Here is a 12,479-nt window from a genome sequence, read left to right as displayed (position 1 = left end):
AGCCTTATAAGGTCAAGCTGATCCCATTCTAAATAGCTCCTAAATATTTTCACATCATTTGTTGGTATGAATACGAAGCATTTATTATCTGATTGTACTTTTGAAGGCAATTATTTAAATCAATTGGATTAATTGTTTTGCTTCTACGTCAAACAACGATTGCCACACGTGACACTGAGCAGAAGATCGCACCTTGACGCAGACCCCTGTGGTCGCCTCACACAGTGTCAATATGGAATTGTTCTGGGCTCTGTTCAGCCAGTTGACAGCCAGTTTGGTGCTGGTGGCCCATTTCACCATGGTGATGTAATACTCCCTCCTGGGGGGGAAAAAAAAAAAGGACAAAAGTCCATGCAGGGACCTTCAGGAGTAGGCGCGAAGCATATCAATGACACCTTGAGATGGGCTCTCACCCGATTCGGGGGTCATCGGGTTTCTTCATGACCACAGTGTGCAGAGGACCGTTGAGGCTCACCACTGACAGGTGCACCACAGGGTTTTCCTCCCCAGCCTGCGGAGGCGGCCCAAAGGAAAGCGGATACGTCCGTTTGGCTTTCGGGTGCGACACCAAAAGCCGTGCAACAAGACTTACCTTCGGGTAGTGGTATTCCAAAGTGTTGGGGTACGGCGTCCCCGTGAAGAAGGGGACTTCCATCTTTGGCACCAGCGTGTCGTTGATTGTCATGTAGGCCAGACGCAGGCCGTCGGGAGACCACCAGTGGGCCTTGTAGCTTTGCAGGATCTCCTCTGGGCCCCAAAGGAAAAAAAAAAAAGAATTATAAAACATTTTAAAATAGTCATGATAAATATAAATATGATTCAGTCGTGCCTCAGTACAACATATGGTTAGAGTATATTCAAATGTAATCCAGCAGGGGGCACTATAGCTATATAGAAAGCAGCCTGTTGCTATTAGGTCGTCATCTTTTTGCGAGGGATCATCAGGATTGATTGTGCGTCTATGAAGGTTTTGTGTGTATCGCATAAGCTAAACTCGTATTGGAATTTGGAATCGTATTTGAAGACAGTTGAGTTAGTTACACTGCCTCAGTTGATGATGACTCCGGGAGGAGCCATTATTGATTGATTATTCACAGCAACTTGGATGCTGAGAGCGGCTGGCACAGCCCGGGCGCGTTGGCGCCGAAAAAGTTGCCTTCGGAAAATAAAGTGCATATAAATCACAATTCATTTGTGTAGCTCAAGGCTGAGAGCTGCACAGAGGGGACAATACAACCTAACCTTCACTCTCGCTCTTGCTCTCTCCGCGCAGGGATGAGCGACATGATTTGCGTCGGGGTGATAAATCCTTACGAGGCAGCGGGAAGAACGTTACAAAACAAATCTTTGCACGCTAATGAAAATGGATTACGTCTCTCATTTCGCTTTCTGGGCGAAAGAAATAATCCTATTAATAAGGACACGATTAAATCCGACCCCCCTCAGCAGTTCAGTCGAATTACAGATCCTCCCTCCATAAATGGCTTTTTGTAATTGCATTACACATTCATAACATTCGCAGATTGTTATTAAAAGCCCCCTGGGAAATAATAACGGCGTTACGGAGAAAATAAGTCGCCATTGACGAGCCTCGACGTTTTATCATAAATGACAGCAGCGGGGGCGGAAAAAAAAAAAACCACGCTGAACAAACAAATTCAATCAATAAAATGAACACATTTTGAAATACATGATCTACATTTAGATGAACAAGATCAATATGATTGCTGCATAATGGATGGCAAACGTCTTCTTCTCCTGAATGAATTCAAAGAACCTCATCGTAAATACAGTGCTTAGTGTGACAACAGAGGTGTCAAAATGTGGGGACTGCTTTAAGTGGCTACAATCGATGCTTGAATTTTAACAGCGCTTTTCTGAAACACTTTACAAATCCACTCAACATTATTATTATTATTTTTTTCCTCTGAAGCAAAATTGACGGAATATTTAACATCTGCCAATATCGAGTACAAAGTGTAAAAATGTTCCTTTTACAATTGTTGCGTTGAGTTTGACGAGTGCGGTGGGCTACCTTCATAGAGCCAGTCAGCCAGGCCGTTGAAGACCACGCCCTCCTTTCCGCTGGAAACCAGCCGGATGGTGCGACTCTCTACCGTTGCTCTGTAGTAGATGTTGTTCTCAAATATGAAGATCTGCAGCCAAATACAAGGAAAGGCTCAATCTAATCGGAAGAATTCTGCTTTCAGTTTTCTTGCAGGCCAACAATTTCATCGACCACTAAAATTGAACCTGAGGGAATGAACTCTTCTACAAAAAGGGATTTCAATTTGAGAAAAGGCCAGCTATAATCCTGGATGAAGTTTTGACATGCTACTTTGTCGAATAATACTTTCATTTTGATCTTTCTCATCATGATCTCTTTTTTTTGGACAAACAACCTGACATTCAGATCTGTGTGCCTCTCGCTGATAGCTCCGTCACAGCGCTTTAATGGGGGCATCTTCATCTCTGTGTCGATGTGATCTGCTTGACTTCACACACAGTCACACATTTGGACGCTGACGCGGCGTGCTCCATCCCTGACGGATTTCAGGCCCAAAAACTTTGGAGCGAAAGAAGCTGGGATGACAATGAGGGTGAACACGTCGGACTGTGATAAAAGAGCTCGACGTTTTGTTTTTCCTGGCACCTTAAATGGAATCATCTGTTCCATTGCAGCCTTTAGATGAATCCACAACACGTATTGAGTTGAAAAAAAAACAAAAACAATTTGAAAGGTAAAACATTTTACGTCGCAACAATCGATTTTAACAATATAATAAATTGTTCAACTCTTACGATAAAAAGCCACGTGAAGAAAACAAAACAAAATGGTAATGATCCTGCTCCTGCTGACCCGGCATATCAATGAGTGCCTGTAAATGCCAAACGCATACAAACACAAAATGAAGTGGGCACACTAGTTCAATTTATCTGCTTGGATGCAGCTAAAAAAAAATCTGTGCCCAAATGTTTCATGATACACACACGCGTCAGTGTTTTGGTTCCCGAGGCGACAATCCAAATGATTGGTTCTGCCTTGAGGAGCCATCTGCTGTTGCTCAGCATCTTCAGCGCGCCCCCCTCAGTCCAGATGGGGAAATGCATTTTCAAATTGGCAATTCCCATTCCCATTTTGGTTTGTTTTTGTGGTGTAAGGCCTTACGAGCTGCTGGCCTTTAGGTCCCCATCCAGCAAATTGCAGCACGGCTTCGTGCACTTCGGGAGGGTTCAAGGGCCATGTTTCCCTGCGCAAGACAAACAACATCACAATCATGTACACTGGAATGTTTTTCTTTACAGCTGTCAACTGTTGCTGCACTGACCCTGAGAGGCCAACCCTAGGCCAAGGTGAAAGATTACAATTTGGAGGAAAAAAAGCTTACTGTGTTGTAAGGCTGTATATAATGTACTTGGCCACGTAGGAATGTTGATAGATCTGCCGAAATAAATAGGATGAAAATTCAAGGCTCAGAAACATCAGGTTTAATAAAAATAAAAAAAAGCTGCAATGGTATGACCTCACCAGTTTCAAGTCAAAGGCAAATAGCACTTGTTGCAGGTCAGGGGACACTTGGTACCTGGTGGCCTTCGATCTTTCCTGGATGAGAGCGAGAGAGAGAGAGAGAAAATGACTAAGAGGGCAAGTGACAACTCTACAGTGAGGTGATTAAGGTGCACTCACAAACATTTGGTTTGGCACGACAACACGTTTCTCCTCCGTGTCCACGTTGAGCTTGACAACATCACCTTCCCTTGTACGATACAGCAGCTCATTACCTGCGCCGAGGAAGTCAACACAGGTTCATGGTGAACTCGTTCACAAAACAGGCCAGTTTATTCACGGATGAGGTCAAAAGAATAATAATAATCGTATTGTTATTATCTGAGCATTTTTTTAATGCCCCCATGGGCCCCCCCTAGCTCCGCCCCTGATTTAAAAAAAAAAACTGGAAATTTGTTATGAATCATGTTAACATACTAACACAAAACTATTTAAACACTCTTACATGTTTAACGAACTTTGTTGAACTTCAAAATATAATAATGGAATCCATTTTCATTTCGTATATATTCCAAACGAAGCAAAGACTCTACCGCGTTATCAAACTGATGTCTTTCACGGTCTCACATTTGCGGGATTAAATGTACAATTTAGCGCTTTTAAAGTAATAAAGTAAATCCTTTCCACACAGGCATCCGGATGGATGTGAGCTGGAGGGTCAGGCAGGGTACCGCCGATTGTTCCACTTGCCAAACTTCCATTCTGTTTGTACTTAAAGGAGATTTGCATAAGATTAAGAGAGATTAAGTCCCAGATGTTGCCTAGCGATAGCGCAATATCTCACTCGCACATAACGCGGTCGCCAGCCGCCTCGTTTGCATCTCGGGAAGTGGCGGCGGGCGAGTCGGAGGTGAGTCCAAAGGCGAGTGAGGCAAGAAGCGACCCGGCGGGGGTTGGGTAGATGACGTGCCCCCGGAAATATTGATGAGGACCGCGCATCCGCCGCTTAGGGGAAGGTCACGGGGCCCAAATGGGAACGCGAGATGCGATGTCGCCATGATTTCGTCAGGCACTGAGAATGTTTTCATCAGCTTGCTGGATGAATGATGCTTGTCACGCATTTATACGCGTGACTTTTAAACTAACTTAATTATGTTAGTGAATACTAAAATAGATTACAAGATGGCGCCAATACTTAATTGGAAGTACATTTTGGAAGTTTAATCATATTTTTTTGTTTTAATTAGACGATATGGCAATATTTTACACCCAAAAAAATATTAAATGGTATTTCTAGCCTTCACTTAACACATAATGTTATTTAAGGTGGTATGCTCTTATTTTATGTAAAGCTAGAAACTGGCCCGACAAAGCAGAATTTCCGTTTCAACTCACCGCTGAGCCACACGGCGTCAGGTCGGTGGATACGGAGGTCGGGACCAAACACATCATCCAGGGTGACCTTCTTCTTCAGGGCCAGGCTCTCATCTTCGCCTGTCAAGCGCATATGTCAAAAAGAAAAGGAGAGCAATGTATTGTAAAGTGCAGATAGCGTCGCTGTGCCGCTGGCTGGGGAGGGAGAAGCTTCACGTTGCGCCTGTGAAATTGGATTCACATTTACGAGTGAGAAAGAAAAAAAAAAACTTTTGTTTGAAGATGATTTCTGTTTGAATCTGGGAGGACAGGGTGCCGCAGACAAGATGACGTCTCCAATACGATGACTCGTTAGATAGTCATGGGATTTCTTATGAATCGATTCATTTTTAGTATTTTGTTTATGCGCTCATGATATAAAATATGCTATCAGAGAGCAATTTGGAGTGAGGGCAAGAAAGTGAGCAACGCTGCGGTGTCGTTCCTGAGCGACAATCAGACCAAAAGATCTCAAAGATAAAATAAACCCAAAGACAAAGCCGCAATGAACGGCGCCTTTGAGTGCCCCGGAGTTTCAAAAGTAGCTGAGAAAGATAAGCTCTTTGTCAGGTCTCGAAACGTCGACGCCGGCGTGTCATCAGCCGCTGGCAGGAGCTGAGCGAGCAAGCAGAGCCAACCAGCTCTCACCACAAAAGTTCTTTTTTTTCTTGAAGATAAAAGCTGCGGTGCTTTGACAAAAGGCCATCATCTTTGTTCGACTTCTCTTTGAGGGGGACTCAGCTCATCATCACGTAAGGCCTTGACACCGAGCAGTCACATTGAAAAAGAATGCAGAACTTTGCCTGCGAGCGAGCGTGTGCGTGCGTGCGTGCATGCTACATACGAGGCGTCAGCAGGATGACCGAGGTGACAATCAGGGAGCAGATGACCAGGATGACCAGCAGGGCGATGGCTATTCCTTTCCAGTTCCTCTGCGGCGGGGCGCTGCCCACCAGGTCCTGGTGAATGACATCATACGTTACATCACGCATGCAATGACATCATCCAACATGAACTTCTAACGGAACACGTAGCGGAGCACATTGGTCCCATCATAGATTTTTAAAGTGCTGCTATTAGTGTGTACGCCACAAAATGCTCCAAGTCCTTGAATAGTGCATTGACAAACAAGTGGTAGCTGTATTGAGCCAGCTCCGCTAATAGACTGAAGTAGCATTAGCTTTTATGCAAGAGGAACCAGGAAATACTTTTTAAAAAAATGGAGACAATTCGAAATCCAGTCTCACTTGTTTTTTTTTACATGCGGCTTCCATCAAATGAACCCGCTTCACCCGCTTCTGAAGTCCTCGGGCTTTTGTTACTATGGCAACCGAGGGAGCGCAAGAATTTAGGCGATTGGTAGCCGGTTCCAAGGGAACCCAGCGTTTCCGCTCTTGGAGGCAGCAGCACTTTGACACCAAGCCGCTGAATCCGAGTCGGTGCTAATTCTGGAACTCTTTGCACATTTTGGGTTCGCTGCATGAAAAGAGCAAGTCTTCGAGCAACATAGCCTGAGAAACAATTAGCTGTGAAGCTAACGGGCACATTGAGGCCGGTAACGACATATTTAATCGATCCTTTCATTTCACAGGTTGGCCAACAATTTGCATACAAGCCATTCAAAGTCAATATGCGACGTTTCAACATTCCTCCTTTCATGTGTGGAATCATATTGCAGATAAAAAAAAAAGTACCACTGGGCCACAGAACTACAGTTAAGCTCTTATAACACAAAATAACTGCACTTGAACACCTCCATTACTTTGTGCGCACAAGTGTGTGTGTGTGTGTACGACTGCAAATCAATAACAAAAAGGATGATTTATTGCAGCGAGGTTCGTGATTTACACCCGCACGTTGCACTGGCAAGATATTCACCTGCCGCAGTTATATGATATCTGCTGAAGATATTGCTGCCCGAGTTCCCAAATAGAGCAACAGAATGAAGTGACGGCCGTCCTCCGTTAAAGGTCCTGTTCCGTCACTCTGAGGGCATTTTAATGCACCGGTGGAGTGCATCAGCCTGACACACACACACACATAGGTGTGACAGCTGTATTTGTGACTCTCTGCAGTGAAGCCCTGCAGGCTTGGAGGAGTGTGTGAGTAAATATTTTGTTCCGGTTACGCTCCCCCCACCTCCGTGACTAATTGGCCCTATGAGCCTGATCACATGGAAGGAGGTGGAAACCTTCACGATGGCCATTCGAAAAAAAAGATTTTGGAGAGGAGCACTGAGCAGAGATTCATGAGCAGCAAGCTGATGTTCGCCATCGACGGTTCCGAGAATCCGTCCTTGGCCGACTTTGATCGCAAGGGAGGGGGAAAATGCTCCGTTTCGGCACGGTTGTCAATAAGTGTAACCGTACCCACACAGATTTCGACACGCTAGCTCCAAAAGCCTCACATGAGCTCACTGTTGTGCACGAGGGTTACTTTATCTCCAAATCCATTTGCAACCATTTTCCCGTCACTTGGAAAGGTGCGTTGGTATAGCCGAGGCTCTTTTTCCGGTCAAGCTTCCTTCCACTCTCCCTAATCCGCTCTGCCTCCCACTTTCGCTTTGTCTAAGCATCTCTTTGTCTCTGCTCGCAGCTCAAGTGTGAAATGGATCTTTCTTGATCTCAGCACCTGGTTGCCAAGGGAACCAACTCCGATCAAACCCGCAGTCCGGTAAAATGCACAGGAATAATAAGCAAGAAATGATGGCATGTTAAAGCACGTGGCTTCGCGTGTTAGCCCACGGGCTTCAACGTGACATCGGACACCGGAAACAGGACCTGAGACTCGGAGCAAAAAACAGGAGTTGAAGCGTTGGCCTTCGGGCGGGCGCGAGGGTAAACTTTTCCTCTGGCGCGGCATCAATAAATCATGGCCGCTCATGAGAGGGCATTAAGAATTTATGCCGGTTGGCTTCCACAGCTCTCGTCTGTCCAGCCCGTCCACCGCCGAGGAATTGTTAGACGCCCCAGGCGAGCCAAGGGACATGTTTGGATGCAACTGTGGGACCTGCATGGCTAATTGGCTGACACCCAAAATCTGTGTGGAAAAATGTCTTTAGTTACTTTTGTTGAAAATAGAAATACAAATAAATCCGATTATTCAAAGAAAGAGTTGAAAATATGAATATAAATAGATAAACATGATTATCATTTCGGCCATAATCACCCAGCCCTAGTAAATAGTTTGAAATGGAGGCCGCCCAATCACAGATAAGCAAATCACATATATCCAGGACGCTGCTTTTTTTTTTTTTTTCGAGAGAGTAACAATTAAACTTGCCCGAGCACATTTCTATGCCGACTTGTCGACCGGCTTTGCGGCCAAACAGCTTGGCGCCGGTCAGCTGGAAACAAAGTGAAGCGGAAAAAAACGAACAAGCAGCAGCACTCGCCGAGTCCAAACACTGATTGGACAATCAAGTCACTCGTGGAGTGAAGGAGAGGGAGCTGTTGTGCAGGCCCGGCCCGACCCGGCCTGGGCGACCGTGCTTGTCCTTCCCTGGACACAAAATCATTGGCGCTGTTGCAGGTGGAAAATAATGAGGCGACACTTCCTCCCTTCTGTGCTTGTTTTGTCCGATTGCGGCAATAGTCGCTGCACGCACAGCTGATAAGACAAAAGCATAAGTCAAAATAATGCTCAATGATTCATGCGACTTACCCTTTGTCCTATTATCACATTTCACTTGACGCTGAATTATTTAACTTTGGTTCCCATCCATCATTTGGACTCGGCTGCCTTTATTTTGCTTTGTTCCCAAAACACAGCATGTATATATTGTTGTCTTGTTAAGTGTCTTGTTCAACAACAGCATCAAAATGAAATGTTATTGGTGACTTTAAAAAGACAACACAAGCTCTTTGCTTGGCCGTTAAAATTGCAAACAAAAGTCAACTAGCCGCTATAAAAATGAACAATAGCCTCAGAGACCCAAATAGCCAATACTAACCGTCAGAAAATCAATGTGAAGTCACAAAAAAAAAAAGAAACGCTGACATTTTCGTTGTACGCCTGACAACAAGGTGAGTTTTGTGGCGGACGAAAAGAAGGAAAAGTACAAAACATCAATGTGCAATTTACAGACTTCTTTGTGGCCTTGTTTCCTTTGTACAAAACAAAGCAAAAGAATAACACATCATTCCCATGGTAGGCGAGAGGAACGTGAAAACTCGCTTTTGGAATCTTTAGAAAAAGCCATTGATTTAGTCACGATTGACTCAGCAGGAAGTGACTCGGCCTTTTCTTCCGACGCTCGCTAGCTGAAGGGAAGGTAAATTAATCACCAAATGCAGACTCGATGTTACAAAGGCGACATTTAATCACTGATCATTTTTACTGAACGTTTTCATGCTCTCCCAAGCCTCCATTATGGAGGGATGGATGGATGCTTGCCCCGGAAATAAGTTCTTGAACTAACTTTTGTTTCCGTTCATGCAAAAGAACATTATTTGTTCGATTTCAAAGTGAAAATTAAAAAAAAATGTCAAATTCCTCTGCGGGAAATGAACACTTGGCTTCACATCTGCACCGCATCGCATATTAAAGCATTAAAATCACTCAAGTGACTAAGTGGCTGTTTAATCACTGTTTAGACAAATTGCAAGCAATCAATTCAAAAGTTGTTTTTGTTCTTCATCAAAGCAACAACGAGTCCTATCGACTTGATAGGTTAGCAGGGGTAATTGCCTATTGATTTGAAAAGGACATCTACCCTGAGACCGCTGCGACCGAGTAGATGAGGTCAAAGGTAACGTCGGCCGTTAGAGGGCCCGACGCGCTTGCGTGCGTGCGTGCGTGCGTGCTCCATTACTGGACTTGAACTTTGTGGAGATTTGGAATGTGCTCCAGATGACCGCGGACAGCAGCGGAAAATCAAAAGTACAGCCAAAGGAAGATGTGACATGACTGCAAAGGTAAAATAATGGCGGCCAGTGGAGTCTTGTCAAGGTTTAAATCAATGACCATGAGTCAGCAGAGGCCAACTAAGGGCGAGATAATGTTTCATTCACGCTGCTGATTTGTGTTTACGTCTAAATCACTGATGCTAGAATGTGACCGTCCCCTGATTCGGGTGAAGGTAGCAGGGGGAGGGAATCATTTTTCTTTTTGGTAGGTTCTTCCACTGCAGATTGCCTTCAAAGTGTCACAATCAAGCCTGGAGCTTCATCTGAGCTCCACTCATCAAGACGTTTGACTTTGTCTTGTCTGTTTATTGCCTTTCTTGTACGTATTTGGGATTCAAGAAGGACACAGTAATGTGATGCATTCATGGCCAAATGATATCTCGGCATCATTTGAGAGGAAGCCCCTCTCGCTAGTTGGTGTTAGCAAGGTCGGCGTGGCGTGCCTGAGATGCAACAGGCTTGTAACAAGCCGGCAGCGGAGCAAAGAAGCCAAGGCTGTCCGACAAATGAAGATAGACATGGGTGCTTTCCGTGAGTGGGAGGACCTCCGTTTCCACGAATCCTTCGCCAAATATTTGATACAATATGTTGAAAACTGGACTTTGGTAGCGTGTCGTCCCTGATGCACGTGCATTGCACTTTCACGCTCACAGACCTTGAAAATATCCCGACACCTGCTGCCTGACAATCGAGCTGTTGACAAAATCATTTGATTCGACTCCAGCTCTTCATAGCCAAGCGATGACATTCTCCATCTCACTTATGTGTGTGCGTCATCACATGGAGTGGCAGCGTCGGCAACGCCATCGACACCCACAACGCATCCCATCATTTAACACCCGCCGTGTTTGCCTCCACCCTCGTTTGACGTCCTCCAAAATCGGATGAGGTCTTTGAAATCTAAAGCTTTGTTTGAGAGCTGAGCTCAGGCAACTTTATGAAATATTCAATTCCAAGTCGGGCGTCTTCCACGAGCGCCCTGACCCTGGTGTTAAATATCTGAAGAGCACCGAAGCACGGCAGGTCCTACCTGCTCTGGCTGCTGAGCGCCTTTGGCCGGCTCGCTGCCGTCTTTGGCAGAAGTCATGGGCGCAAAAGAAGAACGGAGGGGAGGAAGGGACCAGCGTGCGGCTTCCGTCCGTCCGCTGCCGACAGGTGCGGAATAATGAAGACCACAAGAGAGGCAGGCGGGCGGGCGGAGCGATGGGGAGGGGAGGGGGAGGAGGTGGCGAGCAAGCCGGAGTGTTCAAGGATATCTGGTGATTTGCTAAAATAATGACGACCATAGGCGCACACGGCAGCTGATGCGATGCCATGTGGGAGGGAGGGAGGGAGGGAGGGAGAGAGAGATGGAGGGAGCTTTACCTCTGCAGCACAATCAATGGGCTCTTCTCACACAACACACACATGCACACACACACACTTAATTACTTTCCATATATGTGAGAGCATGCGAATGGAAATGTCAGAGGAGACTAAATAGACAGGAGATGATTACTGTTAGTGCCATTTTATGCAATGGAATAAAACAAGGTTTTTTTATTTGTGGGAGTTTTTTGTGGGGGTGGCTCAAAGTTTTTGGGGTGAGTGGGATTTTTTTTTTTTTTTTATGGCTCATCTCTTATTAGTCCTTACCTTGTGGGCTTTGTGCAAATGATTCCAATTAATTTCACCTCTGACAAAAATATGTTTTTGTAGTCCCGTTTTGGGGGAAAAATGTGAGCTTAATTTTCTGTGATTAAAGACTTTGTTGCGAGTGAGACGGATTGTTTTGTTTTTAGGTGGCTATGAAATTGATTTGTGCATGAGAGATTTTTTTTTATGGAGTAAGTGGTGTGAAGGATTATTTTTTATTTTTAGTGAGTGTGTATGTTTTAAATGGTGAGACTGGAAGATTTTTGGGCCGTGAGTAAAAGGTTCTTTGGTGAGTTTTTATTCCGTGTCAGGTAATTGTAAGCATTTTCTGGCTGACAGTGGGAGTTTTGTTGTTGCAAGTAAGGTTTTTTTTTTGGGAGAGTGGGAGTTTTTTTTTTTGTAAGCAGAACAACATGCTTTGCCACTACTGAGTGCAGACAATGGAAGCATCATTTTGTCTAACCTGGCAACCGTTACTAAGGGGGGGGGGGTAGCGAAAGGTCACTCAGTTGTTCTTTTATGTTCAGAGGCCTGATCGCTATCGTTGGAAAATATTCAGATATGATCGCACGCTGGCTTTCCGTTCCAAATTGCCGTGTCAGGACTATTTATTTATGTTCTCATGAATTTGTCACACGTCCGCTTCAATCTGCAGGCTCCATCTGACGGCTTTAAACGAGCTTGTCGGCGCAGATCAACTCCCCCTCACGACCATCACCGAGCCGACCGAGACAAGAATCGGTGCAACAAAAAACAAAATCCTTCCAGGTATCGCCGACGGAGAGATCTCGCCGTTCCGAACCCAATTCCCAGTGACAGTAAAAGGCAGAATTTGCATATTATCAGTTGTGTTTGCTTGTAAAACAAAGCCAAGCTGCCTGCCGCTGCTGCAAGCCTGCTTCTCGAGAGCCACTCTTTAGTGTCCTCCCACATACGGCGGAAATAGTTGCTGCTGCTGCTACTAACAAAACATTGTTAGCGCCCAAGCGCTATCTTCTCCGCGTGTCTGTCACGTC

General features: G+C 45.2%; 1 protein-coding gene across 2 annotated transcripts in view; it reads right to left on the bottom strand.

Moving 5' to 3' along the window:
* dpp6b (dipeptidyl-peptidase 6b) overlaps window positions 1-12,479 on the bottom strand; it is a 35,113-nt gene that overhangs the window by 4,102 nt on the left and 18,532 nt on the right. Inside the window, exons 1-11 of one of the 2 annotated variants that reach the window (XM_061294933.1) lie at window positions 10,859-10,982; window positions 5,766-5,880; window positions 4,904-5,002; window positions 3,689-3,783; window positions 3,530-3,604; window positions 3,390-3,442; window positions 3,170-3,251; window positions 2,036-2,156; window positions 593-747; window positions 414-511; window positions 193-319 (exon numbers count right to left, since the gene is read on the bottom strand). In XM_061294933.1, the coding sequence (XP_061150917.1) occupies window positions 193-319; window positions 414-511; window positions 593-747; window positions 2,036-2,156; window positions 3,170-3,251; window positions 3,390-3,442; window positions 3,530-3,604; window positions 3,689-3,783; window positions 4,904-5,002; window positions 5,766-5,880; window positions 10,859-10,915 (1,077 nt within the window). In that variant the 5' untranslated portion in view covers window positions 10,916-10,982. Of the gene's footprint in view, window positions 1-192; window positions 320-413; window positions 512-592; window positions 748-2,035; window positions 2,157-3,169; window positions 3,252-3,389; window positions 3,443-3,529; window positions 3,605-3,688; window positions 3,784-4,903; window positions 5,003-5,765; window positions 5,881-10,858; window positions 10,983-12,479 lie in introns of those variants that run through there. The other variant, XM_061294932.1, reaches the window with a different exon arrangement.

The sequence above is a fragment of the Syngnathus typhle genome, linkage group LG13, assembly GCF_033458585.1.
Source record: "Syngnathus typhle isolate RoL2023-S1 ecotype Sweden linkage group LG13, RoL_Styp_1.0, whole genome shotgun sequence".
NCBI classification, from domain to species: Eukaryota; Metazoa; Chordata; class Actinopteri; order Syngnathiformes; family Syngnathidae; genus Syngnathus; species Syngnathus typhle.
Note: the sequence above shows the minus strand (reverse complement) of the source record. Positions and strands in the feature narration are given on the sequence as shown.